This window comes from Alligator sinensis, unplaced genomic scaffold (genome assembly GCF_000455745.1).
Source record: "Alligator sinensis unplaced genomic scaffold, ASM45574v1 scaffold137_1, whole genome shotgun sequence".
Taxonomy (NCBI): Eukaryota; Metazoa; Chordata; order Crocodylia; family Alligatoridae; genus Alligator; species Alligator sinensis.
The window spans coordinates 570,878-594,002 of record NW_005842545.1 but is presented as its reverse complement, the minus strand read 5'-3'; the positions used below and the strand labels follow the sequence as shown (position 1 = coordinate 594,002).

At 56.9% G+C, this 23,125-nt stretch overlaps 3 protein-coding genes across 4 annotated transcripts in view; 1 reads left to right on the top strand and 2 right to left on the bottom strand.

The window, feature by feature from the left end:
- Window positions 1–2,932, bottom strand: part of LOC102377277 (RIB43A-like with coiled-coils protein 1) — a 3,937-nt gene extending 1,005 nt beyond the window's left edge. Inside the window, exons 1-2 of one of the 2 annotated variants that reach the window (XM_006031995.3) lie at window positions 2,812–2,932; window positions 22–165 (exon numbers count right to left, since the gene is read on the bottom strand). In XM_006031995.3, the coding sequence (XP_006032057.1) occupies window positions 22–156 (135 nt within the window). In that variant the 5' untranslated portion in view covers window positions 157–165; window positions 2,812–2,932. Of the gene's footprint in view, window positions 1–21; window positions 1,103–2,811 lie in introns of those variants that run through there. The other variant, XM_014523909.2, reaches the window with a different exon arrangement.
- LOC112551660 (RIB43A-like with coiled-coils protein 1) lies at window positions 2,255–3,294 on the bottom strand. The gene is made up of 2 exons (XM_025213648.1): window positions 3,211–3,294; window positions 2,255–3,112 (listed from the first exon to the last, which is right to left on the bottom strand). The coding sequence occupies exons 1-2, from the start codon at window positions 3,284–3,286 to the stop codon at window positions 2,808–2,810; spliced, it is 381 nt and encodes a 126-aa protein (XP_025069433.1). The 5' UTR covers window positions 3,287–3,294; the 3' UTR covers window positions 2,255–2,807.
- A 1,243-nt stretch (window positions 3,295–4,537) lies between these two features.
- Window positions 4,538–23,125, top strand: part of SMC1A (structural maintenance of chromosomes 1A) — a 22,368-nt gene continuing 3,780 nt past the window's right edge. Inside the window, exons 1-19 of the mRNA XM_006031994.3 lie at window positions 4,538–4,795; window positions 6,094–6,282; window positions 6,807–6,919; window positions 7,448–7,651; window positions 8,507–8,745; window positions 9,194–9,452; window positions 10,203–10,343; window positions 10,832–10,914; window positions 12,180–12,387; window positions 12,816–13,001; window positions 13,690–13,869; window positions 14,460–14,606; window positions 15,873–16,010; window positions 16,495–16,611; window positions 18,655–18,761; window positions 19,743–19,884; window positions 20,920–21,065; window positions 21,699–21,852; window positions 22,312–22,447. Of these exons, the coding sequence (XP_006032056.1) occupies window positions 4,687–4,795; window positions 6,094–6,282; window positions 6,807–6,919; window positions 7,448–7,651; window positions 8,507–8,745; window positions 9,194–9,452; window positions 10,203–10,343; window positions 10,832–10,914; window positions 12,180–12,387; window positions 12,816–13,001; window positions 13,690–13,869; window positions 14,460–14,606; window positions 15,873–16,010; window positions 16,495–16,611; window positions 18,655–18,761; window positions 19,743–19,884; window positions 20,920–21,065; window positions 21,699–21,852; window positions 22,312–22,447 (2,998 nt within the window). The 5' untranslated portion in view covers window positions 4,538–4,686. The remainder of the gene's footprint in view (window positions 4,796–6,093; window positions 6,283–6,806; window positions 6,920–7,447; window positions 7,652–8,506; window positions 8,746–9,193; window positions 9,453–10,202; window positions 10,344–10,831; window positions 10,915–12,179; window positions 12,388–12,815; window positions 13,002–13,689; window positions 13,870–14,459; window positions 14,607–15,872; window positions 16,011–16,494; window positions 16,612–18,654; window positions 18,762–19,742; window positions 19,885–20,919; window positions 21,066–21,698; window positions 21,853–22,311; window positions 22,448–23,125) is intronic.

Sequence of the window (23,125 nt, the reverse complement as noted above, 5' to 3'; positions counted from 1 at the left end):
CTCTCCAGAAGGTACATCCACCTGGCGCTCCTGGTGTTGGGTGACCTGGGCTTGGTGCAGAGTCTGAGGGGGTTCCAGGAGTCCTGTCAGCCCTGCCTGCATCTCAGCATGTACCATGGACTGCTTCTGGGCCCATGCCAAGCGCTGCTCTGCCATCTCTGCTGCCTGTGGAGAGGGAGCACAGTTTCCCAAAATACTACTCAGAGGGATAGTCCAGTATCTCATAATACTCTAGCAGAGTGTTCAAGTGTGTCATACTACCCTTAGAAGGTTATATCCCATAATACCCTAGGGAAGATTATCTAGGTATCCTATAGTACCCTGGAGATAATCATATCCTATAAAGCTATAGGATGCAGGGTTCCAGCCATCTCATAATGCCCTGGGGGAGAGAGGAGGAATCCAGGCATCCCATAATGCCTTGGGGCAGTGAGTTTAGGTGTCCTATAAATCCTTGTGGGGAGTCGTATCCCATAATGCTCTGGGTATGGTCCAGATATCCCATAGTACACTAGCACAAAATATCTAGGTATCCCAATCATGCCCTACCAAGATGCAAATATCCCATAATATTGTGTGGGTGTCATGTGCCATAATGGCATGGGGTGGGGCAGGAGTCACATAATGCCCTGGGAGATGGTGTGGGGTAGGTATCTCACACTTCCTTGGGGATGGGGGAAGGATAGGTGTTCCCATAAGGCCCTGGGGGGTACTAGAGTATCCCACCATGGTATAGGAGAGATTTAGGTATGCTATTATGACCTGGGGCAGGTATTTAGGTATTTTCAACCTTTTTTTAATAAGTGTACCCCCAGCGGCCAGATGCGGGGGGGTGCGTGGCATACAGCTGGGTGCAGAGCAGCAGCAATGCAGGGTGGTGGGTAGTAGCGGCCACTGCATGCAAGCTTCCCCCCCTCCCCGTATCTGGCCAGCTGGGGAGTGCCTGTAAAGCCTGCAGAGGGGTGCCACTACCCTTGCCTCCACTCTCCGCCCCAGCTCTGCTCTTTGCAGGGTGGCGGCGCGGGGTGGTGGGTGGCAGTGCTTCGTCCTCTTGCCCTCATGTACCCCCTAGGGCCTTCCCAAGTACCCCTGGCAGTATGTGTACCCCCAGATGACAACCTTGTAGCCTTCTATGACCAGGTCACACTGCCTGGACGCAGGAGCCGAGGCTGATGTCATCTTCCTGGACTTTAGGAAGGCCTTCGACACAGTTTCGCACCCTATCCTCATTGGGAAGCTAGCAGACTGTGGAGTGGACACCTACATGGTCAGGTGGGTGGCCAACTGGCTTAGGGACCGCACCCAGAGAGTGGTGGTGGATGATTCCTTCTTGGCCTGGAGGGAGGTGGGCAGTGGGGTCCCGCAGGGTTCGGTCCTCGGACCAATATTACTCAATATCTTCATCAGCGATTTGGACGAGGGTGTGGAGAGCACCCTCTCCAAGTTCGCTGATGATACCAAGTTATGGGGCAAAGTTAGTACACTGGAGGGCAGGGAGCAGATTCAGGCTGACCTGGACAGGTTGGATCTATGGGCAGAGAGAAATAGGATGCAGTTTAATAAAGATAAATGTAAGGTACTCCACCTGGGAAGGAGGAACCCCCAGCACACCTATAGGTTGGGGAGTGTCCTTCTCAGCAGCTCGGAGGCAGAGAGGGATCTTGGAGTCATAATTGACTCCAAGATGAACATGAGCCAGCAGTGTAACGAGGCCATCAACAAGGCCAATCGCACTTTGTTGTGCATTAGCAGGTGCATGACTAATAGAACAAAGGTGGTGATGCTCCCCCTCTATGTGGCACTGGTCAGGCCGCAGTTGGAGTACTGTGTCCAGTTTTGAGCCCTGCACTTCAAGAGGGACGTGGGGAATCTCGAGGGGGTCCAGAGGAGGGCCACTCGCATGATTAGTGGCCTTTGTGATTAGACCCTACAGGGGGAGGTTGAGAGAGCTGAATCTCTTCAGCCTTGTGGCCACCTATAAATTTATTAGGGGAGGTCAACGGGGAATAGGGGAAGTGCTGTTTACTAAGGCACCCCAGGGAGTGACTAGGAATAATGGGTGTAAAGTAGTTGAGAGTGGATTTAGGTTAGATATTAGGAAGAAATTTTTCACAGTAAGGTTGGCCGGGATCTGGAATGGGCTTCCAAGAGAGGTGGTGCTATCACCTAGCTTGGAGGTCCTCAAGAGGAGGCTAGATAGTCACCTGGCTGGGGTCATCTGACCTTGGTCCTCTTTCCTGCCAGGGGCAGGGGGTCAGACACGATGATCCATTGTGGTCCTTTCCAACTCCTACAATCTATGAATCTATGAAACCCTTGCCATGGGGGGTGGGGGGAGGAACAGGTCCCATAGTGCCCTGGCATTTGTACCGGTGCCTGGTTGTAGGTGGCAGTGGCCTGGGCCTAGGCGCACTGACACACATTTTCCAGCTCCTCCAGTTCCAGTGCTCGCAGCCCTAGCACCACCTGTTGCTGCTGCTCCAGTGCCTCTGGCGGGGGTGGTTGAGGGGGGGAGGGCATTACTGGGAGAGAACTCGGGTATCCAGGCTCCCAGCCCTTCTTGCTTTTACCCCCCTAAGCCCCATTCCCCTCTCAGAGAACTGAGGAGTCTGGGCTCAAAGCCCCCACTTCCCTCCCAGAGAACCCAGGTGCCCAGGCTCCGAGCCCCAATGGAACCTCGGCATGTAGACTCCAAGCTTACCTCCCATTCCAATCCCCCACCACTACAGAACCCAGAGGTCCAGGCTCCCATTGTTCAAGCCCACCAACAACACTCTCCCTTCCCAGAGAACCTAGGCATCTAGTTCCTACCAATCACTGATGGAGTCCCTCTCGGCCTGGGCCTGGTTCTGGGTCTCACGCTGCTGGTCCAGCACCCGGTGCTGCTCATTCTGTTGCTCCTGGCGCCGCACTACCACCTCTGGGTCCTCACCCTTGAAGCACTGAAGGCTGGCAGGGCCAGGGGGGCCCTGATCCTCCAGCTCTGCAGCCTGATCCTGGGCCTGCTGCTGGGCCCAGGTGGCCTCCAGGGCCTGGCAAAGCCCCCATGCCTGTTCTTGCTTCTTGACCTCCAGTATCTGGGCCACCTGGGCACCCTGCAGGTGCACTACATCTGGGGGAGAAGGGGTCAGAAATCTCTGCTTCCCATACCCCACAGGGAACCTTGGAATCCGGGTGTCCCTGGGGCCTGAATTTTTTTTCCAGGCTCACCAAATGCCTCCTCCCGGCATTTCTCAGTCTCCTCTCGCAGCTTCCGCTCAGCCACTTGGGGTTGAAGGGCTTCCATGTCTACCTAGATGGGGGAGAGAGGCAAGGGCAGGATGGGTCCTGGATGCCTGAGCTCCCTTGGCTCTGATCCACCAGACTGTATCCCTCCACCAGACAACCCAGGTGACTGGGCTTTCAGCCCCTCCTGCTGTCCCGCTCTCACCTTCACAGCCCCCACACTCCCCTCCTGGAGTCCCCTGGTGTCTGGGATCTCAAGCCCCACTTCTCTCATCCCCTCAGCCCCCACTCCCCTCCCAGGGCACCCAGGTGTCTGGGCTCCAAGGTCTTTTGCTCTGCCCCAACAGACTCCATTCCCCTCCCAGGGAACTTAAGTATCTGAGGTCCCTGGTCCAACCCCCCCTAGCCTCTACTGTCCTCCTGGAACAGGGAGGGAACCCAGGGATCTTGACTTATTCCCATGCGGCAATAGCGAGGGTCAAAGATCTGTGTCTGATGCTGACGCTCCTTCTCCCTCCGGGCCTCCAGCACTGCCCCCACCTTGTGGGGCAGGTCTGCCTTGTACATCCTGGGGGAGGGGGTGGAAGTGTGAGTACCAGTGGGAGAGAACCCAGCACCTCCTGCTCATCCACCAGCCCCATTCCCCTCCCAAAGAACACAGGTGTCCAGGCTCCTACACACTGGCCTCCCTCTACCCTCTCAGAGCCAGGAGAGAACCCAGGCACCTGGGCTCATGACCTAACTGTCCTTCCCTGATCTTTTGACCCCTTCCACTCACCCTTACTTGCCCCCAAACAAAATTCCCTTTGCTTCCTGACCTTTGACTTTTGACCCCAGCCTTTCCCCAGTCTCCTCTGCCCTTTGACTCCCAATTTACGTCGGTCCCCCTTGACCTCTGACCCCTGCCTTCACCCGTATTTTTGACCCCTGTGCTCTCTGACTGAACCCTCCTTGCCCTGCTCCGCTCTGTCTCCGAGGCCTTCTGTTTAAGATCCTCGTCTCCATGGTAACAGGCCAACCCATTTCACCTCAATCTCCCCTTCCCATTGGTACAGCCCAACCGCAGTTTTATGCAAATAGCGGGTTCCCCGCGGGCCAATTAGGAACGAGAGTTTGGGAAGAGGAGTTTATTTGCTTGTTATGCAAATAAACATCCCTATTAAGTAGGAGGGCGGGAGCCCGAATGCAAATAAGGCCCGGCGTCTCGCGGGCTAATGAGGAGGAAGAAGCGGCCAGCTATGCAAAACGACCCCGGGAGCGCCGACCAATCTGAGGAAGCCTTGGAAAGAAGCCCTGCCCTTTTATCTTGGACTAGTTCCTCGCGAAGGCCGGTGCTCTCGCGAGATTTCCTTATCTTGGCGGCAGCGACGGGCCGGAAAACAGTGAGGGGGTGGGGGGTGTGAATCGGTGCTCCGGCGGGCCTCCGTAGGGCCGGACGGGACCATCCAGTGTCTCGCCACCATGGGATTCCTCAAGCTGATCGAGATCGAGAACTTTAAGTCCTACAAAGGGCGGCAAATCATCGGGCCTTTCCGCCGCTTCACAGCCATCATCGGGCCCAACGGCTCCGGTACGCGGGGCCTGCTGGAGGACCTCCCCTACTCTCTAGTGGGCAGCTGGGTGTTACGGCCCAAGGGGGACGCTTAGCTTAGCGGCGGGCGGTTGGAATGTACCACTGAGACCCCTGTAGGGTGAGGGGCTGAGGGGGGTGGTATAGTCCGGAGGGAAGCTTTCGTTTGGTGGCAGACGGGTGGGATGTTCCATTGAGACGCGGTGGAAGGGTCCACGGATGAGTGGGTAGGCGGGGGGGTAGGTCACCCTTGGCTTGGCGGTGGGCAGTTGGAATGTTCCACTGAGACCCCTGTGAGGCACGCTGGAAGGGCCCTTGAAACTCCCCTCTATGCTGGTGGAAGGGTACAAAAGCATTTCTTCCCCCCTCCCCCCCCATATTGGGGGCACTAGGTGCCATAGGGGACTTTCCCCACATAGGAATGCTATTGCCCACAGAACTACCCCCACCCATGACATGGATGGTAGTCCATTGGGACCCCCCCCCCATCCCACATTAAAATTGAACAGACTGTGGCTCCTGGGGAAGGGTATGGCTCAGGAACCCCCTGTGATGTATCCCCCCATCCCACAATGCATTGTGCCTGCCACCACCCCCTGCAACACGGGTCTTGGGTCTTTCCACCACAGGGATCCTCCAACAATGCATTGTTTATGCCAATCTTCCTGCTATCCCATGAGGCCTTGCCCTGTTGACATACCTTCCCACAATGTATTGCTCATGCCAACCCCTTCTTGCTGTCCTGTAAGACTTTGTCTCTCTGATCCCTTTTGCTGTCTCACAATGCATTGCTTATGCCAACTCCACCACTGTCCCATAAGGCCTTGCCACTTGATTTGTGTTATTTCCACAGTGCATTGTGTGCACTGATCCTTCCACTATCCCACAATGCATTGCTTATGCAATTCTTCTTTCCCACTATCCTATAATGCATTGCTCATGCCAACCCCTGAACTCTCATGAGCCCTTCCCTGCACCAATCTCCTATCCCAAAATGCCTTCTCCACACTGAAATCGCATCATTCAACATACTTCATATGCCAAACACTACTTCACTATTCTATAATGCCTTGCTCTGACTGCCCCATCCCTGCTATCCCATAGTGTATTGCTTATGCTGCCCTTCCTAGTATCTCATGAGGTCTTGCCTGCATCAGTCCCCTGCTATCCCACAATGCCTTGCCCACACTGAGGCTGCACCCCACAGTACACTGCACCTACCAATCCTCCTACTATCCCACAATACCTTGCCTGCGCTGACCTCCCTTCTGTCGCACAATACCTTGCTGGTTCTGCAGGGAAGTCAAACTTGATGGATGCCATCAGCTTCGTGCTGGGTGAGAAGACAAGCAACCTGCGGGTGAAGACTCTGCGGGACCTAATCCATGGGGCACCAGTAGGGAAGCCGGCTGCCAGCCGCGCCTATGTCAGCATGGTGTACGCGGAGGATGGCGCTGAGGATCGCACCTTTGCACGTGTCATCGTTGGTCAGCTTAGGGGTGGAGCTTGGGGATGGCACAGTGGGGAAGGGGTAGGGCTTGAGTGCAAGGGGAGGAGCATAGTGGGGAAGGGGTGGGGCTTGGACATAGTGCAGGGCTTGGGAGAAAGGGGAGGGGTGGAGCTTGATAGGGTAGGGCAGAGTGCACTTCTGGGCTGGAGCAGAGGAGGGTGGAGAATGGGTGTGGCTTGGTTAGGGGGCAGGGCTTGTAAAGGGCAGGGCTTGTGGGTAGGGGTGCGATGTGGGATAGTGGGAGAGAGTGTAGTTTGGGGCTGGATATGGGGCTTGAGGAAGGGATGGTGCTTGTCAAACTGAGGGAAAGGGTTGGGCTTTAGAGAAAGAGGAAGCTTGTGGGCAGGGGAGGGGCCAAGTGGCAAGGCTTGGGCAATGGTCAGACCAGGGGAAGGAGCTTGGGGGAGGGGAAGGGTTAGAGGGCAGACACTGAGGTTGGGAGGATGCAGACTCCATTCCCTCCCCGTGCTGGCCTTGACCCCCACCTCTCCAACTCATTAGGCAGCTCCTCGGAGTACAAGATCAACAACCGGGTGGTGCAGTTGAGTGAATATAGTGAGGAGCTAGAGAAGCTGGGCATCCTCATCAAGGCGCGCAACTTCCTTGTCTTTCAGGTGGGGGTGCTGCCTACCTGGGATGGGGCAGAGGAGGAGGAGGGTTATGGGGCTCCATTGTGCAAGGGGTGGAGCTGGGAGGGAGGGGGAGGGGTATGGGACTTGTGGTGTGAGGAGTCTTGGGTGTATGGGGGAAAGGGGGGCCCAATCCTGGCTGGGGCTTGGGGGGCATCTTGGGCCTGGTCATGGGGGTTGGGAGGTGTATTCTGGCCCCAATCCTGCTGGAGGGTAGGGTCTTTCAGGGCTAAATCCTTGGATCTGTGGAGGGGGAAGGTTCTGGCCTTAATCCTGGGTTTTTTGGGGTGGTTCTGGGCCCTATCCTTACTGGAGGGGCAAGGTCCCTGGGTTTAGGGGTGGTATGCTGGTGCTTATCTTGTCTGGGAGGGTCCTCGGCATGATACTTCAGTTTGAGGAGGTCCTGTCCGTGATCTTGGGGATTGGGAAGAGGATCCTGGGCCTGGTAAGAGGTGGGGTCCTGGGGCCTGGTAGTGATGCCCTGACCTTGTCTTCCATTGGCCCGGGTGGCAGGGGGCAGTGGAGTCGATTGCCATGAAGAACCCCAAGGAGCGCACAGCACTCTTTGAGGAGATCAGCCGGGCTGGGGAGCTGGCTCCTGAGTATGACAAGCGCAAGAAGGAGATGGTGAAGGCTGAAGAGGACACACAGTTCAACTACCATCGCAAGAAAAACATAGCTGCAGAGCGCAAGGAGGCCAAGCAGGAGAAGGAAGAGGTGGGGAGGGGGGCACAGGGGCAGTGGGTGAGGCCTAGTGGCAGGAGGCAGGTTTTTGGGGACAGCAGGGAAGTTACACTAGGGTTTAAAAGCAAGGTGGGAGGTATGCAGAGCCTCTGGTGGCAAGGGTTAGGGTTCAGGGGTGGAGGTGGGGCCTTGGAGGTGGGATGGAAGAGGGGCCTCTGGAGTAGAGGCAGGGTTTCAGAGGTGGGGTGGGGCTTCTGGGGGCCAGGGCCTGGAATGGCTGAGGAAAGGGCTGGTGAACAGGATGGGGGGACAGGGCAACAGGTGGGTGCGGGTGAGAGGCTTCAGTAAGTGGGGCCAGGTTGTTTGGAGGCAGAGCCAGGATCTTTGGGGTCCAGGCCAGGGCTCCAGAGCAGGTAGGGCTGGAAGGTTGGGGGACAGGGCCAGGGCTGGTGCGTGGGTGGTGCCAGGGCTGATGTGTGGGGCTGGAATACTTGGAGGCAGGGCCAGCATGGGTGATCTGCTTGGGGGTGGAGTTGGGGCTAGCAGAGGGGCAGTGCTAGCGAGTGGGTGGGGCTGAGATATTTGAAGCAGGGCCAGGGCTCCAGAGTGTAGGGCCATGGGGTTTAGGAGTGGGGTTAGAGCTGGCAGGTGGCCAGGGCTAAAATATGGTGGCCAGCCTAGAGAGTGGGTGAGGTAAGAATGTTGGGGGCCAGGACTCGGGTATTTGTGGGTAGGGCTAGGAAGTGTGTATGGCCAGGCTATTTGAGGTCAGGCCTCTCATCTCTCTTCCCCAACTGCCAACAATCAGGTTATGGGTGCTGGCAGTTGGGGGTGGGTAGGACAAAGGATTCCTGGGTTCCTGGCTAACCCCATGCCCCACTCCCTAAGGCGGACCGGTACCAGCGGCTGAAGGATGAGGTGGTACGAGCCCAGGTGCAGCTGCAGCTCTTTAAGCTGTATCACAATGAGGCAGAGATTGAGAAGCTGAACAAAGAGCTGGCCCTCAAGAACAAGGAGATTGATAAGGACAAGAAGCGCATGGACCGTGTTGAGGACGAACTCAAGGACAAAAAGAAGGAGTTGGGCAAGATGATGCGGGAGCAGCAGCAGATCGAGAAAGAGATCAAGTGAGGCTAGACAGTGGGGGATCTAGAACCTGGAAGGGGGTCGTGGTTGATCTATAACTCAGAAGGGTGCCAAGCCCTAGATTGGGAACCAGGGTCTAGAACTCAGGTGGGACTTGATTCTAGAACAGGGAACTCTAGAACCAAGCAGTGTGCTGGGTACTAGAACATGGGGCCTAGAGAACATAGCAATCTAGAATGTAGATAATTCTTCTCCCATGCACTGGATGATCTCAACCACACCAAAGGTGACCTGGAACTTGAATGATTTTCTTTCAAGTGTGCTGGAGGGTCTGGAGGGTGCTTTGGTTGAGCTAGAGCACATGTTGTTTTTTTGCATGGATTCAGTAATCTAGAAAACCCTTTGGATAACCTTAAATATGGATGATTCATTTCTTGTGTGTTGGGTGGCCTAGAATGTGCCCAGGTGACCTAGAACTCCGGCCCACAGGGAAAAAGACTCGGAGCTGAACCAGAAGCGGCCGCAATACATCAAGGCCAAGGAGAACACGGCTCACAAGATCAAAAAGCTGGAGGCGGCCAAGAAGTCACTGCAGAATGCACAGAAGCAGTATAAGAAACGCAAGGGTGACATGGATGAGCTAGAGAAGGAGATGGGGGCAGTGGAAAAGGCACGGCAGGAGTTCGAGGAGCGCATGGAAGAGGAAAGCCAGAGCCAGGGCCGCGACCTCACCCTTGAGGAGAACCAGGTGTTTTACCCAACTGGTCCCCTGCAACCCTGCCCCAGAGCCGGGCATATCTCTGTTATCTCTAGCCACTGTTATGCTCAGCAGTTTTACCAGCCACTTTATCCCAGAGCTGACTGCATCAGGGCCCTTCCCTGGGCAGTATTATACCCAGCTGTTTCACCTCAGAACTAGGTGCTTCTCATCACTATGGGGCATTATACTTGGCTATTTCCCAGTTGGCCCAACCCAGAGCTGGGTGTATTTCAGCCTTCCCTGTGTGGTATTATACTTGGTCATTCTCCCCCGCCCCCTCCCTGGAGTTGGCTATATCTCAGTCCTCCTCCTCTTTGTTTAATGTTATACTCTACCATTTTTCAGCCATTCCACTCAAGAACTGGATGTATTTCAGCCCTTTCGTTGTGATGTTATACACATCTATTCTTCAGTTGTCCCACCCCAGACTTGGCTGCATTTCAGTTTTTTCCAGGCACTGTTAGTTGTTCTCCAGCTGTCTCACCCCAGAGCTGGCTGCCTTTTGGCTCTCTTTGTGTAACATACCCTGCTGTTGCCCATCTGCTCTGTTCCAGGGTTGGCTGCATTTCAGCCTTTCTCGTGTGATGTTATACATGACCATTCCCAGGCGCGCACGCCGCCCCCCCCCCGAGCTGGGTGCATCTTGGGGGCAGTGTTTATACTTGGTTGCCCCCCCAGCTGTCCCACCCAAGAGCTGGGCTCTCCTCAGTCTTGGGTGACTCCTCTGTTCGTCCCCAGGTGAAGAAGTACCACCGGCTGAAGGAGGAGGCTAGTAAGCGGGCAGCCACGCTGGCCCAGGAACTGGAGAAGTTCAACCGGGACCAGAAGGCTGACCAGGACCGACTTGACTTGGAGGAGCGCAAGAAGGTGGAGACCGAGGTGAGGCCCTTCCTCTTCCCCCTCCCTTTCGTTTTTGAGCCCCACTCCTCTCATAGCCTGTGCCTGGTAGCTACTGTTGTTTAGCCCCACTCCCTTTCTCTGGGACATGCCCATTTCTAGGGTTCTTTGGCCCTGCATCACTTATGTCTTGTGGCCCCACTTCTTCCATACCCTTTGCCTGGAGGCTAGGACTTTTCTGTCCTGCCCCCTTTCTCTGAGTCCTGTCCACTGCTAGGATTCTGGCCCTGCCTCCTTGTCTATCTTCCCTTGTAGCCCCACAGACTCTTAGGACTGTTGACCTTGCTCCCTGCTGGGACCTTTTGGCCCCACTTGGACTTTTTTGTCCTGCCCCTTTTCTATTGAGGCCCTGCCCAGTTCCCCATCAGGTACCTGTGGCTAGGACCTTTTTAACCCCAACTCTTTCTTGTCCATGTCTCTACCTCACTGCCCCATGTCTCCATGTTTCCATTTCTCCATCCCTTCCCCAGGCCAAGATCAAGCAGAAGCTGCGGGAAATTGAGGAGAACCAGAAACGCATTGAGAAGCTGGAGGAGTATATCGCTACCAGCAAGTGAGCACTGGCCCACAATGCACCAGGGCCTGGAAGGAAAAGGGGCCTCCGAGGAGTGGGATGGGCCTGGCAGAAGGCTCTGCCCTCTTAACCCCTTGAGTGCCAGTGATCTCCAGGCAGATGCTGGAGGGGGTGCTGATGTCTGGTGGGGCCTGATGGGAGGCTCTGCTCCTTAACCTTGCAAGTGTGGGAGTGAGTGGGGCTCAGTGGGAGGCTCTACCCTCCTAATCTTGTATGTGCTGTGTCCCTGAAGGGGGTGGGGCTGGGAGTGGGCAAGGCTTAGCAGGAGGCTCTGTCTCCTTGATCCCTTGCATTCCAATCCCTTCCCCGGGGCAGCCACTGGAGGGGGAGCAGAGAGAGTGGGTGGGGCCTGATAGAGGCTCTGCTCTCTTAACCCTTTGCATGCTGATGCTCCCTTGCAGGTTATCTCTGGAGGAGCAAAGATGCTGGTGTAGATGGGGCTTGGTGGGAGGGGGCATGGCTTAGCAGGAAAAGGCAGGGCATAGTGGGCTACTCCAATCCCTTAACTCTTCATGTGCTGGCACCCCTTGCAGGACAAAAGTGGAGGATGCTAGAACAGATGGGGCTTGGTGGGAGAGGGCAGGGCCTGGCAGAAAATGCTTTCCCTTTAACCCATCATGTGCCAGCACATCCTGCAGGCTGTCTCTGGAGGAGATGCTAGAGCAGGGGTAGGCAACATTTTTTGGCCGGAGTGCCAAAAAACACCATAATGCCTACCTCGGAAGGTGCCGGAGTGCTGGCATGGCAGAAAAACAAAATGAGGGCAAGGGCTACATGGCAGGATGCCCTGGTGCCCCTGGCCCCTCACCCAAAGCCCCTGCCTCCAGCCTGGGCTCTCTGTCTGCCAGCAGCTACCCTGGCTCTGGGTAGCTGCTGGAGCCCGGGCTGCTCCCAGCAGGGTTTGCAGCGTCCCACCTACCTGCTGGGAGCAATCCGGAATCCCGGCTGGCAGCAGCTTCCCAGAGCCGGGGCTGGCTGCAGCATGCCACGCGAAATGGCCTTGTGTGCCAGGCTTGGCTCGCGTGCCAGGGGTTGCCAGCCCCTACACTAGAGTGAAGGTGCTAGATGCTGGATTGGGTAGGGCTTCGTGGGAGGGGTGGAGCCTGATAGGAAACTGCCCCCTTAACTGCTCATGTGCTGATAACTGCCAAAGGAGGTAAGGAGCAGAGGATACTGAAGCTTGGTGGGAGGGGGCAGGGTTTAGCAGGAGGTTCTGCCCTGACCCCTATCCTGGCCCTCCTTAGGCAGTCATTGGAGGAACAGAAGAAGCTGGAGGGGGAGCTGACGGAGGGGGTGGAGTTGGCCAAGCGCCGGATTGATGAAATCAACAAGGAGCTGAACCAGGTGATGGAGCAGCTGGGGGATGCCCGCATTGACCGCCAGGAAAGCAGCCGTCAGCAGCGCAAGGCAGAGATCATGGAGAGCATCAAACGCCTCTACCCTGGCTCTGTGGTGAGGTACACCCACCCCCGCAGAGAGCAAGGCCTGCGGGGGGGGGGGGGGGGGGGGGGGGGGGCCTGGGTTAGCAGGGGCAGGCAGAGGTTGGGAGGAGCCTCAAAAGAGAGGACAGGGCCTGGCAGGGATGGGTGGGGCCAGATGAGGGAGTAGGAGGAGATTCAGAGGGATGGGAGGGACCAGGGGGAGGGGTCTCAAAGAGTGGGCAGGACCAGGCAGGCAGCAGTGGGAGAGGCCTAGTGCACGGGTTCAGATGGGCAGAGCTAAGTTGGGGGTAGGTGGAGCCAGGGCAGTAATGTAGCGATAGGAAGGACTTTCAAGGGGGAGGCAGGGTTCCTGGAGCTAGTAGGAGGAGTTCTGTGGGAGTTGTCCCTTCCTTGTAGCCTCCTAATTGCCTGCCTGCCCCCCCCCCCCCTTCCCCCCAGTACGGGCGGCTGATTGACCTATGCCAGCCCACACAGAAGAAGTACCAGATTGCTGTGACCAAGGTGTTGGGCAAGAACATGGATGCCATCATTGTAGACTCAGAGAAGACAGGCCGGGACTGCATCCAGTATATCAAGGAACAGCGCGGCGAGCCTGAGACCTTCTTGCCCCTCGACTACCTTGAGGTGGGTCTGATCCTGGCCCCTTTCCCTGTCCCCACAGCCTGAGATACTCCTGCTTCTCAACTACGTTGAGGTGGGACCCCATCCATACAGATCAAGACCTTTCTGCCCCCCATATACATTCATAGCTGAAGACTTTTCTGCCCCTGCGCCTCAATCCTGTCCCTCCTAGCAATGGCGATGCATAGCGGGTGCATGTATGCCCCCTGAGATCAGCTGTGCACCCCCTGGAAGCACCGGCTGCAAAACTGGAAGTGCGCTTCTGGTTTTGCTGCTGGCTTGGCAATCGGCCGGTGAGGGGACCCCCCTCCCCGCATTGGTGATCTGATGCCTCCCCAGACTCGGTAGGCACCCAGTTGTCCATGCCTCCTGTGTCAGATTTTTGCCTCACCCCCTACCCACACATGCAGCCTGAGCTCTTCTTGTCCCTCGATTACCTTCAGGTGAGCATAAGCCTACCTCTCTTCCCAGTCCCATCCTGTTCTCCCCTCAGACCTAACCCTGTCCCTTCCCCCCACCCCAAGGATTTTCTTGCCTCATAACTACCTCCAATCCTGACCCCCTCACTCCTGCAGGTTCTCTGGGTGAGGACCGAGGTCAGAACACGGCTGGGAGCTTGGATGCCTGGGTTCTTCCGAGCCCCGGTAGAGGAGCAGGGGCTGAAGCATTACCCTTGCCTTTTTCTCCGCAGGTGAAGCCGACAGATGAGAAGCTGCGGGAGCTGAAGGGGGCCAAGCTGGTGATTGACGTGATCCGTTATGAACCGCCTCACATCAAGAAGGCTCTGCAATATGCCTGCGGCAATGCCCTTGTGTGCGATAATGTGGAGGATGCACGGCGCATTGCCTTTGGTGGCCACCAGCGCCACAAGGTATGGACCCAGGTGTCCAGGGAACTTCTCCCCCACCCCCCCAACCCTGCCTGGGACCCAGGCATCTGGGCAGCTCACCCCTTGCAATATTTCCTTACCTGGGCAGGAGATGGGACCCAGGCATCTGAGAAGCTTCTCTCCCACCCCCATGTGAATACACATACATACTCCCCTGCCCGGCTGGGAGATAGGACCAGGCATCCAGGAGCCTCCACACCATACATACCTACACACTCCCCTGCTTGGGTGGGAGAAGGGATCTAGGTGTCTGGGGAGCACCCCCTTCCCTACCCACATACACGTTTCCCTGCCTGGGTGGGAGACCAGGATCCAGGTGTCCGGGGAGCCCCTCACATATGCACATAGATGTTGCCCTCCTTGGGTGGAAGATGGGACCCAGGCATCCAAGGAAACTCCACCCCCCCATCTTGTAGATACACGTGCACACTCTCTTGCCTGGGTGGGAAACAGGACCCAGGTGTCCTGGGGAGAGGGGGTCGTGGCGCATTTGTGGGGGGTTGGAATTTTACCCCCCGCTGAGATAGGGGCAGCCCCCACAATGCACTTGACCCTTGCTTCCTCCTCCCCAGACAGTGGCACTGGATGGGACACTATTCCAGAAGTCAGGTGTGATCTCAGGTGGTGCCAGCGATCTCAAAGCCAAGGCGCGGCGCTGGGATGAGAAGGCTGTCGACAAGTTGAAAGAGAAGAAAGAGAGGCTCACTGAGGAGCTCAAGGTGCCAGGGATGTTGGGGCGGGGCAGGATCAGGCCTATTGAAAGGGTGTCATTTATACTTGACTGTTCCCTAGCTGCTATGCCCCAGAGCTGGGTGCATCTTGCTTTCCTGATGTAGCATACTTGGCTGCTTTCCAGCTTCTGCTTTCCAGCTGCTCCATTCCAGAGCTGGCTGCATCTGAGTCCTTTCTGTGCGGCCTTATACTTGGGTGTTCCCCAGCTCTCCCACTCCAGAACTGGCTGTGATTCAGCTGTATCTGATCAACTTGGCCATTATCCAGCTGCAGCACCCGGGAGCTGGCTGTGTCACACCCAGGGGGTGTTTATACTCAGCTGCCCCAACTTGTTTCACCCCAGAACTGGCTACATCATGGCCTGCTCTGGGTGGTGTTACACTCAGCCATTCCCTTCTGCCCCATCTCAGCCCTTTCTGTCTGGCATTATACTCAGCTGTTCCCTGGTCATTGTCACCCTATACCTAGCTGCATCTTTCTCTGGGCAGCATTATACTTAGCTGCTTGCTTTTTGCCCTTCACCAGAACCGGGTGCATTTTGCTTTCTTTATGCAGCATTACATATAACTGCCTAATCCCAGAATTGGGTGCATTGTAACCAACCTGTTATGCTCTTACACATGCCCAGTGCTGCAGTGGGAGATCTAAGTGCTGTGTTCTAGGGTGGTGGTGTTTATCTGCTTCTCAGCCTCCCCACTTTAGAGCTGGCTTTATCTTGGCCCTCCCCAGTCAGTGTTATACTCGGTCATTCCCCAGCAGTTCCACTCCAGAGCTGGCTGCGTCTTATTCTAGTCGGGTAGTGTTATACTTGTGTGTTCCACCCTAGAGCTGGCTGCATTTTTGGCTCTCCTCATGGGATGTTATACTTGGCCATCTCCAAGCCACCTCACCCCAGAGCTGGGTGCATCTTAGCCCTACCCAGGCAGTGTTTTACTCTGCCATCCCCTAGCTTCCCCTCCCCAGAGCTGGCCACATTTTAACCTTACCAGAGCAGTGTTATACCTGGTCACCCCACTCCAGAGCTGACTCCATCTCAACCCTCACAGAGTAGCATTATGCACAGTTGCCCTATCCTAAAGGTTGGCCATATGTTAGCTCTCCCAGGGCAGTATTATACCGAGCCATCCCTCAGCTGCCCCAACCCAGAGCTGGCAACATCTTAGCTCTCCCTGGGCAGTATTATACTCGGCAACCCTACCCCAGAGTTGGGTGTACCACCACCATCTGTCTGTCTTCACTCACCCGCCCCACAGGAGCAGATGAAAGCTAAGCGGAAGGAAGCAGAGCTGCGGCAGGTGCAGTCCCAGGCCCATGGGCTCCAGATGCGCCTCAAATATTCACAGAGTGACCTGGAGCAGACCAAGACGCGGCACCTTGCCCTCAATCTCCAGGTACAGGAGTTTGCTGGGGTCAGATGTTCCCCCCTCACCACCCAGAGGTGTCCTTGGTATGGTGGCCTGTTGGGGTCAGCCCCCCCTCCCCCCCCCCGGTCCTTCTTGCCCTCAGCCTTCAGCTACAGTAGTCTGTTGAAGTCAGGTTTCAGCCCCCTGTTCCTTCATTTGCTACCTGGCTCTTGTTCTCCAGCTGTGGTAACCCACTGGAGTCCAACAGCCCTACCCCTTCCTGATGTGGGGGTCAATCCCCCCTCCACTGCCCGGCCTGCCCCTTGCCCTGAATTTCCAGGTACAATAGTTGGCTGTGGTCAAAAGCCTGCCCCCTTGCTCTGAATTTCCAGGTACAGCAGCTGGCTGGGGTCATTCCTTCTGCTGTTTGTGGGGGTGGTTATTTGGCTGAGTGCGGGGGAGGTTGGGAGGAATTGTCTGACCCTTGACCTCGACCCCTGCCCTTTGCGCACACACACACACCCTTCCACAGGAGAAGTCGAAGCTAGAGAGTGAGCTGGCCAACTTCGGGCCCCGCATCAATGACATCAAGCGCATTATCCAGGGCCGTGAGCGGGAAATGAAGGATCTCAAGGAGAAGATGAACCAGGTGCCTGGTCTGACTCTGCCCCATGGCATTCTGAGATATGCTGGGGAGCCCCATGGCTGGCCCAGGACATTGTGGGATATGAGGAGAAGCCCTGCCCCAAGGTGTTGTGGGAGACAGGTCAGGAGACAGAAATGCCCTGAGGCATTATGGAGCATGGGGAGGCAGCTGTCCCAAGGCATTGTGGGACTTGGGTGTCAGGTTGGCTATCCCAAGGCATTCAGGGGTTAGGAAACAGCCATGCCGCGTGACATTCTGGGAGATGGGGGACCCTAAGGAATTGCTGCCCCAGGGCATTGCAAGAAATGGGGCTGGAGGGGTGGGCAGCTCTGCCTCAGGGCATTAGGAGTTGTAGGGAGAGCTGTCTCCCAAGGTACTGTGGGATGTCATGGGAGCCCTGCCCTAATGCTTTCTGTGATGCAAGGGGGCAGGGTGGTTGCTCCAAGGTATTCTGGGGTACATAAAGTCAGGGGCAGTCCTATCTCAAGGCACTGTAGGATACAGGGGTTGGGGGGGCAGGGGCAACCCTATCCCAGAGCATTATACTTTGTAGGGGGATCCTTACTCCAAGGTATTGTGGGATACAGTTTGGTGGGGGGTGGCGGCCTTGGCAGGGCACTGTGGGATATGTGCAGTCCAAGGTATTGTCAAATAGAGGGAGTCAGGGGATGGCTGCCCCAATGCATTGTGAGATACAGAGGTTGGTGGGGAGGGGGTAGCTCTGCTCCAGAGCATTGTGGGATGTGGGTGGAGTTGTGCTTGGAGGCATTATGGGATACAGGGAGCTTTCTGCTTTGGAGAATGGTAGGATACAGAGGGCCTAGGGGGGCAAATCCTGGCTCTGGGAACCTCGTGGTTGGATGGAAGCCTACACCAGTGCACTATGGGGGATGTAGACCTCTTAGCTGGCTTTCCTCCCTCAGTGCAGTGTATTGCGGGGGTTGCCATCCCAGCCCTTGCTCCTTTCCCCAGTGCATTGTGGGTAGAGGTGCACTGATACAGCACTCTGATATCCGTTTTATAAAGAAAATTGACTGAATTGGAAATTAGCCTGATGTGGCTGATTTAAATGCTCGGGCATGCGTGCAGCCGCAGCACAGCATGTAGGTGGCGAGGAGCACAGCCTAGCCGCTTGGAGAGCTACATCCAAAGTCTGTTGTGGTGGAAGGGGAGGGAAGCAGCTTGGGGGTGCAGATCAAGGCCCCTGCGGTGAGGAAGGGAGGGAGTAGGGTGGGGTGCGGGCGGCTCCCACTGCTGTGCACACCCTGGGAGGGCACAGTGGAGGAGAGGGGGCATGTGTCCCAGATCTGTGTGGGGCAAAACGGGCTGGGGCCAGGACTGTGCCAGGCTCTTCCCAGCGGGTTGGGGGGGTTGGGCCATGGCTCTGGTCTGGGTGGGCAGGGGGGGGCTAAGGGGTGGTGCTACGCAAATTTTAGGGTGGCTGCAGCCCTCTCCATAGCCCCCCTCCTAGTGCTGCTGCCACCTGCCCCAGCACAGCTCAGCTTAGCCTAGCCCCCGCCAGGAAGAGCCCAATCAGCCCTAGCCCACAGCTGCAGCCTGCCCTGCCCCATGCAAACCCAGGGGCATAGGCCCCGCCTGTGCCCTCTCAGGTTGCATGCAGTGGTGGGAGTCATCCCCACCCCATCCCTGAGCCGGAGCTCCATCCCATGCCCTGCCCCTCCTCGGCTGGGCAGTGCCTCCCTAGCTCCACTCCCCCACTCACCGCAGGGGCCTTGATCTGCCCCCCCCTTCCCTTCCACCACAACAGACTTACCAGCTGGATGCAGTTCTTCAAGCTGCCGGTCTGCGTATTAAAAATTGGAGTGGTATTGGCCGATTAGGCCTCCTTAAAAATCAGCTATTTTTATTGGCCCCCAAAGTCTCTTATCAGTGCACCCCTAATTGTGGGATAAAGGGACTCCAAGTCTCTTCCCTGCCCCCTTCTCTGGGGTGTCCAGGCTTGATGGAGGGTGTGGGGGGCTTCAGATCTCCTTGCCTCCCCCACAAGCCAGTGTTTTACCGCCGTCACCCCCATGGCACCCCCAGGTGGAGGATGAGGTCTTTGAGGAATTCTGTCGGGAGATCGGGGTCCGGAATATCCGGGAGTTCGAGGAGGAGAAGGTGAAGCGGCAGAATGAGATTGCCAAGAAGAGGTGAGGTCCGAGCCCACGATTGGGCCCAGGTTAGGGCCCCCCATCCCAGTTCGGGCCCTGCCTCATTTTCCCCTGGGAAAGAACAAGTAACGCCAGGCAGGGCCAAGATGCAGCCAGCTCTGGGATGGAATTGCTGAGGAACAGCTGAACATAATGCTGCCTAAAGATGGCTGAGAAGAAGTCAGCTCTGGGTTGGAGTGGCTGGGGAATTGCTGAGTATAATACCACTTAGGCTGGGTACTGGTGCAGCCACATCTGGGGAGGGGCAGCTAGGAATGGCCAAGTATAATGCCCCATGAGGAAAGCCAAGATGCACCTAGCTCTGGAGTGTAGACATTGAGAAGCTGCTGAGTATAATTCCACATAAAGAGGACTCTGAGTACAATGCTCTCCAGCAGAGGCAGGCCACTGCCCCTCTTTGAGTCAGGCAGTGCCCCTGGATTGGGGTCTCCATCTTGGGTCAGGATCAGAGACCCAGGTGTGCTCCCACCTCTGGCAACCCCACCATCCCACCCATGTTCCCTACTGGGATAGAATCTGTAGCAGGGTCACCAGGATCAGGACTCCTCTCTCCCTTCCTCCTCCCCACCCCTTCCCAATACCCTCTGGGGCAGTACAGCCCCCACCCACACCCTGAGGTAAGATGTTGGGGCAGCCTCCCCCCAAAAATCTCTCCCCACATCTTCTGGAGTATCAGGCAGCCCAGCCTGATGCCTAGGTAGTGCCCCTGACCAGTCCACTAACCAGCTGCTTCCTGGCAAGGGGGGAGCAGGGGGAAGACTCCATCTCTACATGCCTTTTACTGTTAGGCCAAGCTGCCTATGCTTTGGCTGGAGACAAGCTGGGGCAGAAATCAGGAGGCAAATTCCTCAGGTTGGGACCCCTACCCCAGCTCCCAGGTGCCCCCCAAGCTTCTCTTGGGTAGGATTTGGGCAGGATCAGGTCCCTCACTGATTCGTCCCCACCTCCCCATTCCCCCAGGCTGGAGTTTGAGAACCAGAAGACACGGCTGGGCATCCAGCTGGACTTTGAGAAGAACCAGCTCAAGGAGGACCAGGAGAAGGTGACCATGTGGGAGCAGAGCGTGCGCAAGGATGAGGCAGAGATTGAGAAGCTTAAGAAGGTACCCTGGGGGGGGCAGGACTTGGGAGGAGGGGAGTACAGTGTCAGGACTAGGGGAAGGATGGAGCTGAGGTGGAGACTAGAGAGGTGTTGTTTGGGGGGGGGGGAGGGGCCTCGGGCTTGGGAGAAGGATGAAGAAGGATCTTGGAACACTGGGTTAGGGCCTGAGATGAGGTGGAGCTTTGGGGGTGGAGCCTGAGATGAGGGGGTGGAGTCTGAAGGGGCTGGGGACAGGGCCTGGGAGGACAAGGTGGAGCATCAGGTTTGGGAGAAGGATGGAGAAGATAAATGAGGTGTTAAGGGTCTGGGGGCAGGGCCTAAGGTGCTGGGTGGGGCGTAGAACTGCTGAGGGGGTGGGACATCAGGCTTGAGAGAAGGATGAAACAGATGTGGAGAAGATCAAGAAAGTGCCACGGAGCTGGGGGCAGGGGCTGGGGGCTGGGACTTGAAGCCCAGGGGTGGGACTTCAGCAATGGTGTCCGGGGCTCCTTGACTGGGGATGGTACAAGAGTTAAGGGAAATAGGGGGATATTCAGGTGGTGTGGGTGGGCCTAGAACCAAGGGAGTGGGGCCTGTTCACTTCTGCACAGTTTGAGGGTGGGAGGAGCTAAAGGAAGGAGATGGGGCCTGAGGCAAGGAGGTAGAGCTCTGATGGGGGCACAGAGCTTCTGTGGAAGTGTCAGATGATGGTTTGGACCTCTGTACTGGCACGGGGGGAGAACCTGCCTTTCAAGGGGCGTGGCTTAGATGGCAAAGGACAGGGCTCATCTTGTGGGTGGGGCTTCCTCTTGCCTGTCTTGGGGACAATGCAAGGGGCTGTAGATTTAGAGCAGATGGACCAGGTGATGGCAGAAGGGGTGCGGCTTGAAGGTGGAAAGTGGTCAGGGCCTGGGTCAGGCTGAAAGGTGTGGGGCTTCCTCTTGCCTGTTTGGGGGACATAGGGGCAGGGTGACAGCAGAAAGAGAGGGGGGAAAGGGGTGAGGCCTGGCTGAGGGGGCAGGTCCTGAGCCTGTGCCGCTTCCCCCTTCTATGTTAGGAGGAGCAGCGGCACATGAAGATCATCGATGAGACAATGGCGCAACTCCAAGACCTGAAGAACCAGCACCTGGCTAAGAAGTCAGAGGTGAACGACAAGAACCATGAGATGGAGGAGATCCGCAAGAAGCTGGGTGGAGCCAACAAGTGAGAGGGGGTAGTGCTATGGAGGGGAGGGCTGGGGTATTAAAGGGGCTGGAGGTGGGGCTGGCTGAGAGAGGTGGGGCTATTGGGGCAGAGGAGGGCAATGGGGGCATAGCTGGCTGATAGGGGTGGAGCCCACAAGGGTGTAGAGGTGGGCTCATGGAGTTGGGGCCAAGGTGAGACAGGAAGCAGGTGGGAGAGGCATAAGGAGTGAGGTGGCAGGGCCGGATACAGAGGTTGGTGCTAAGGGGACTTGTCCCTCTGTAGGGGTGTGGCCAGCCAGCAGACTTAGCCCAGCCCACAGGAGTGGTGGTGGGGCAAAGTGAGTGATGGGGGAGGGGCTGGCTGATGGGGTGAGGCTAGGAATTGTGATAGGTGGAGCGGGGCTTCAATGTGACTGGCTGCTGGTGGGCTGGATTAAATGTGGGGCAGGGCTAGGAAGTGAGTGGTGGCAGCTGGGGGCAGTGCTTGGGAAGTGATGGGGTGGGGCTAAGAAGTGACTGACAACCCCTACTGGCAAAGGTAATGGGAGCTTGCGGAAGTGAAGTGAGTGGCATGACTCCATGATGCTTCAGGGCGGGGGGGCTGGGGCTGTGGGCAGGGCCTGATCTCTGGCCCTGCCCCCTGGGGGCACAGGGAAATGACACACTTGCAGAAGGAGGTAACAGCCATTGAGACAAAGTTGGAGCAGAAACGCAGCGATCGCCACAACCTGCTGCAGGCCTGCAAGATGCAGGACATCAAGCTGCCCCTAGCCAAGGGCACCATGGATGACATCAGCCAGGAAGAGGTGGGGCCAGGAGTAGGGCCTTGGGGAAGGGGCTGTGGCGTTAGGGATGGAAGGAGAGACTGGGCCTGGGGACGGGCTTAGGGAAAACAGTGGGGCCTTGGGGATGGAAGGAGAGGCAGTGGGCCTGGGCTGGTGGGTGGGATCTCAAAAGGGGGCAGGGTCACAGGATATAAAGTGGGGTTTTGGCCTGGGGGTGTGGACTCAAGGAAGTGGGCAGAACCTTGGGGACAAAAGGATGGATATTTGGCCTGGGGGCAGAGCCTTGGGGAGGAGGGAAGAACTTCACAGATAGAATGGGGTGGGGTGGGGGGAACCTCCTTGGAGGGAGTGGTGCCTGCCCTAGGATTTCAGAGAAGGGGAGGGGCTGTTATGGGGGGTGGGGACTGAGCTTGGGAGAGGAGCTTCTCTGGAATGCTCTACCCCCTCCCTCACCTGCCCCTTCTCTTTTCCCACTGGCAGGGTGGGGCACATGGGGAAGAGGCTGGGGGCAGCTCCCAGCGCACATCGTCCATGTATGCACGCGAGGCTCTCATTGAGATAGACTACAGCGACCTCTCTGATGAGCTCAAGGTGGGTGGGGCCAATGGGGCAGCAGGTTAGTATCTATCTTAGGACTGGAGGCAGAGCCAAGAGGGTGGGGGGTAGCATCTACACTGTGACCAGGAGGGCCTGCTTCTGGGTTTTGCAGGTCCTGCCCCTTACTTATGCCTGCCCCCCGCTTTGACTCCATTCCTGTCCACAAGGAACCAGCTCAGGCTCTGGCCAGGTTCAGGCTGTCGGGGTGGAGCCTGGGGGCCCATTGGCCTTGCCTTTCTTGTAATCTTGTTCCCTTCTTTGGCTTGACCCTTAGCTAAGAGATGCTGGTTTAGGTTCTTGGCAAGCTGAGGCTATACCAGCTGTTAAGTAGTGGGGAGGGTGCTGGAGGGCCGCAGGGGTGCAACCCCTTGCCTCTTCCCCCCCCTGTTGACAGACCGTGCACCTTTATGTGACTGCTCAACTGAAGGGAACTAGCTCAGGCTCTCAGCAAACTCAGACCATTTTAGCAATTGGGAGTAGTGGGGTGTTGTTGGTGGGGGTGTCAATCCCTGGACCCTGACCACTGAGAGTTCATGCCCCTTTTACTTCACTCTGCCCCTAGCAAAGAAGAACCAACTCAGGCTCCTGGCAAATTCTGTCAATCCCAGGCATTAGATGGTGGGGGGTGGGCACCTGGGGAGGTGGGGGGGACTCATTGGCCCCCCTCCCCCTCCCCCACTGAGACTATTCCTTCCCC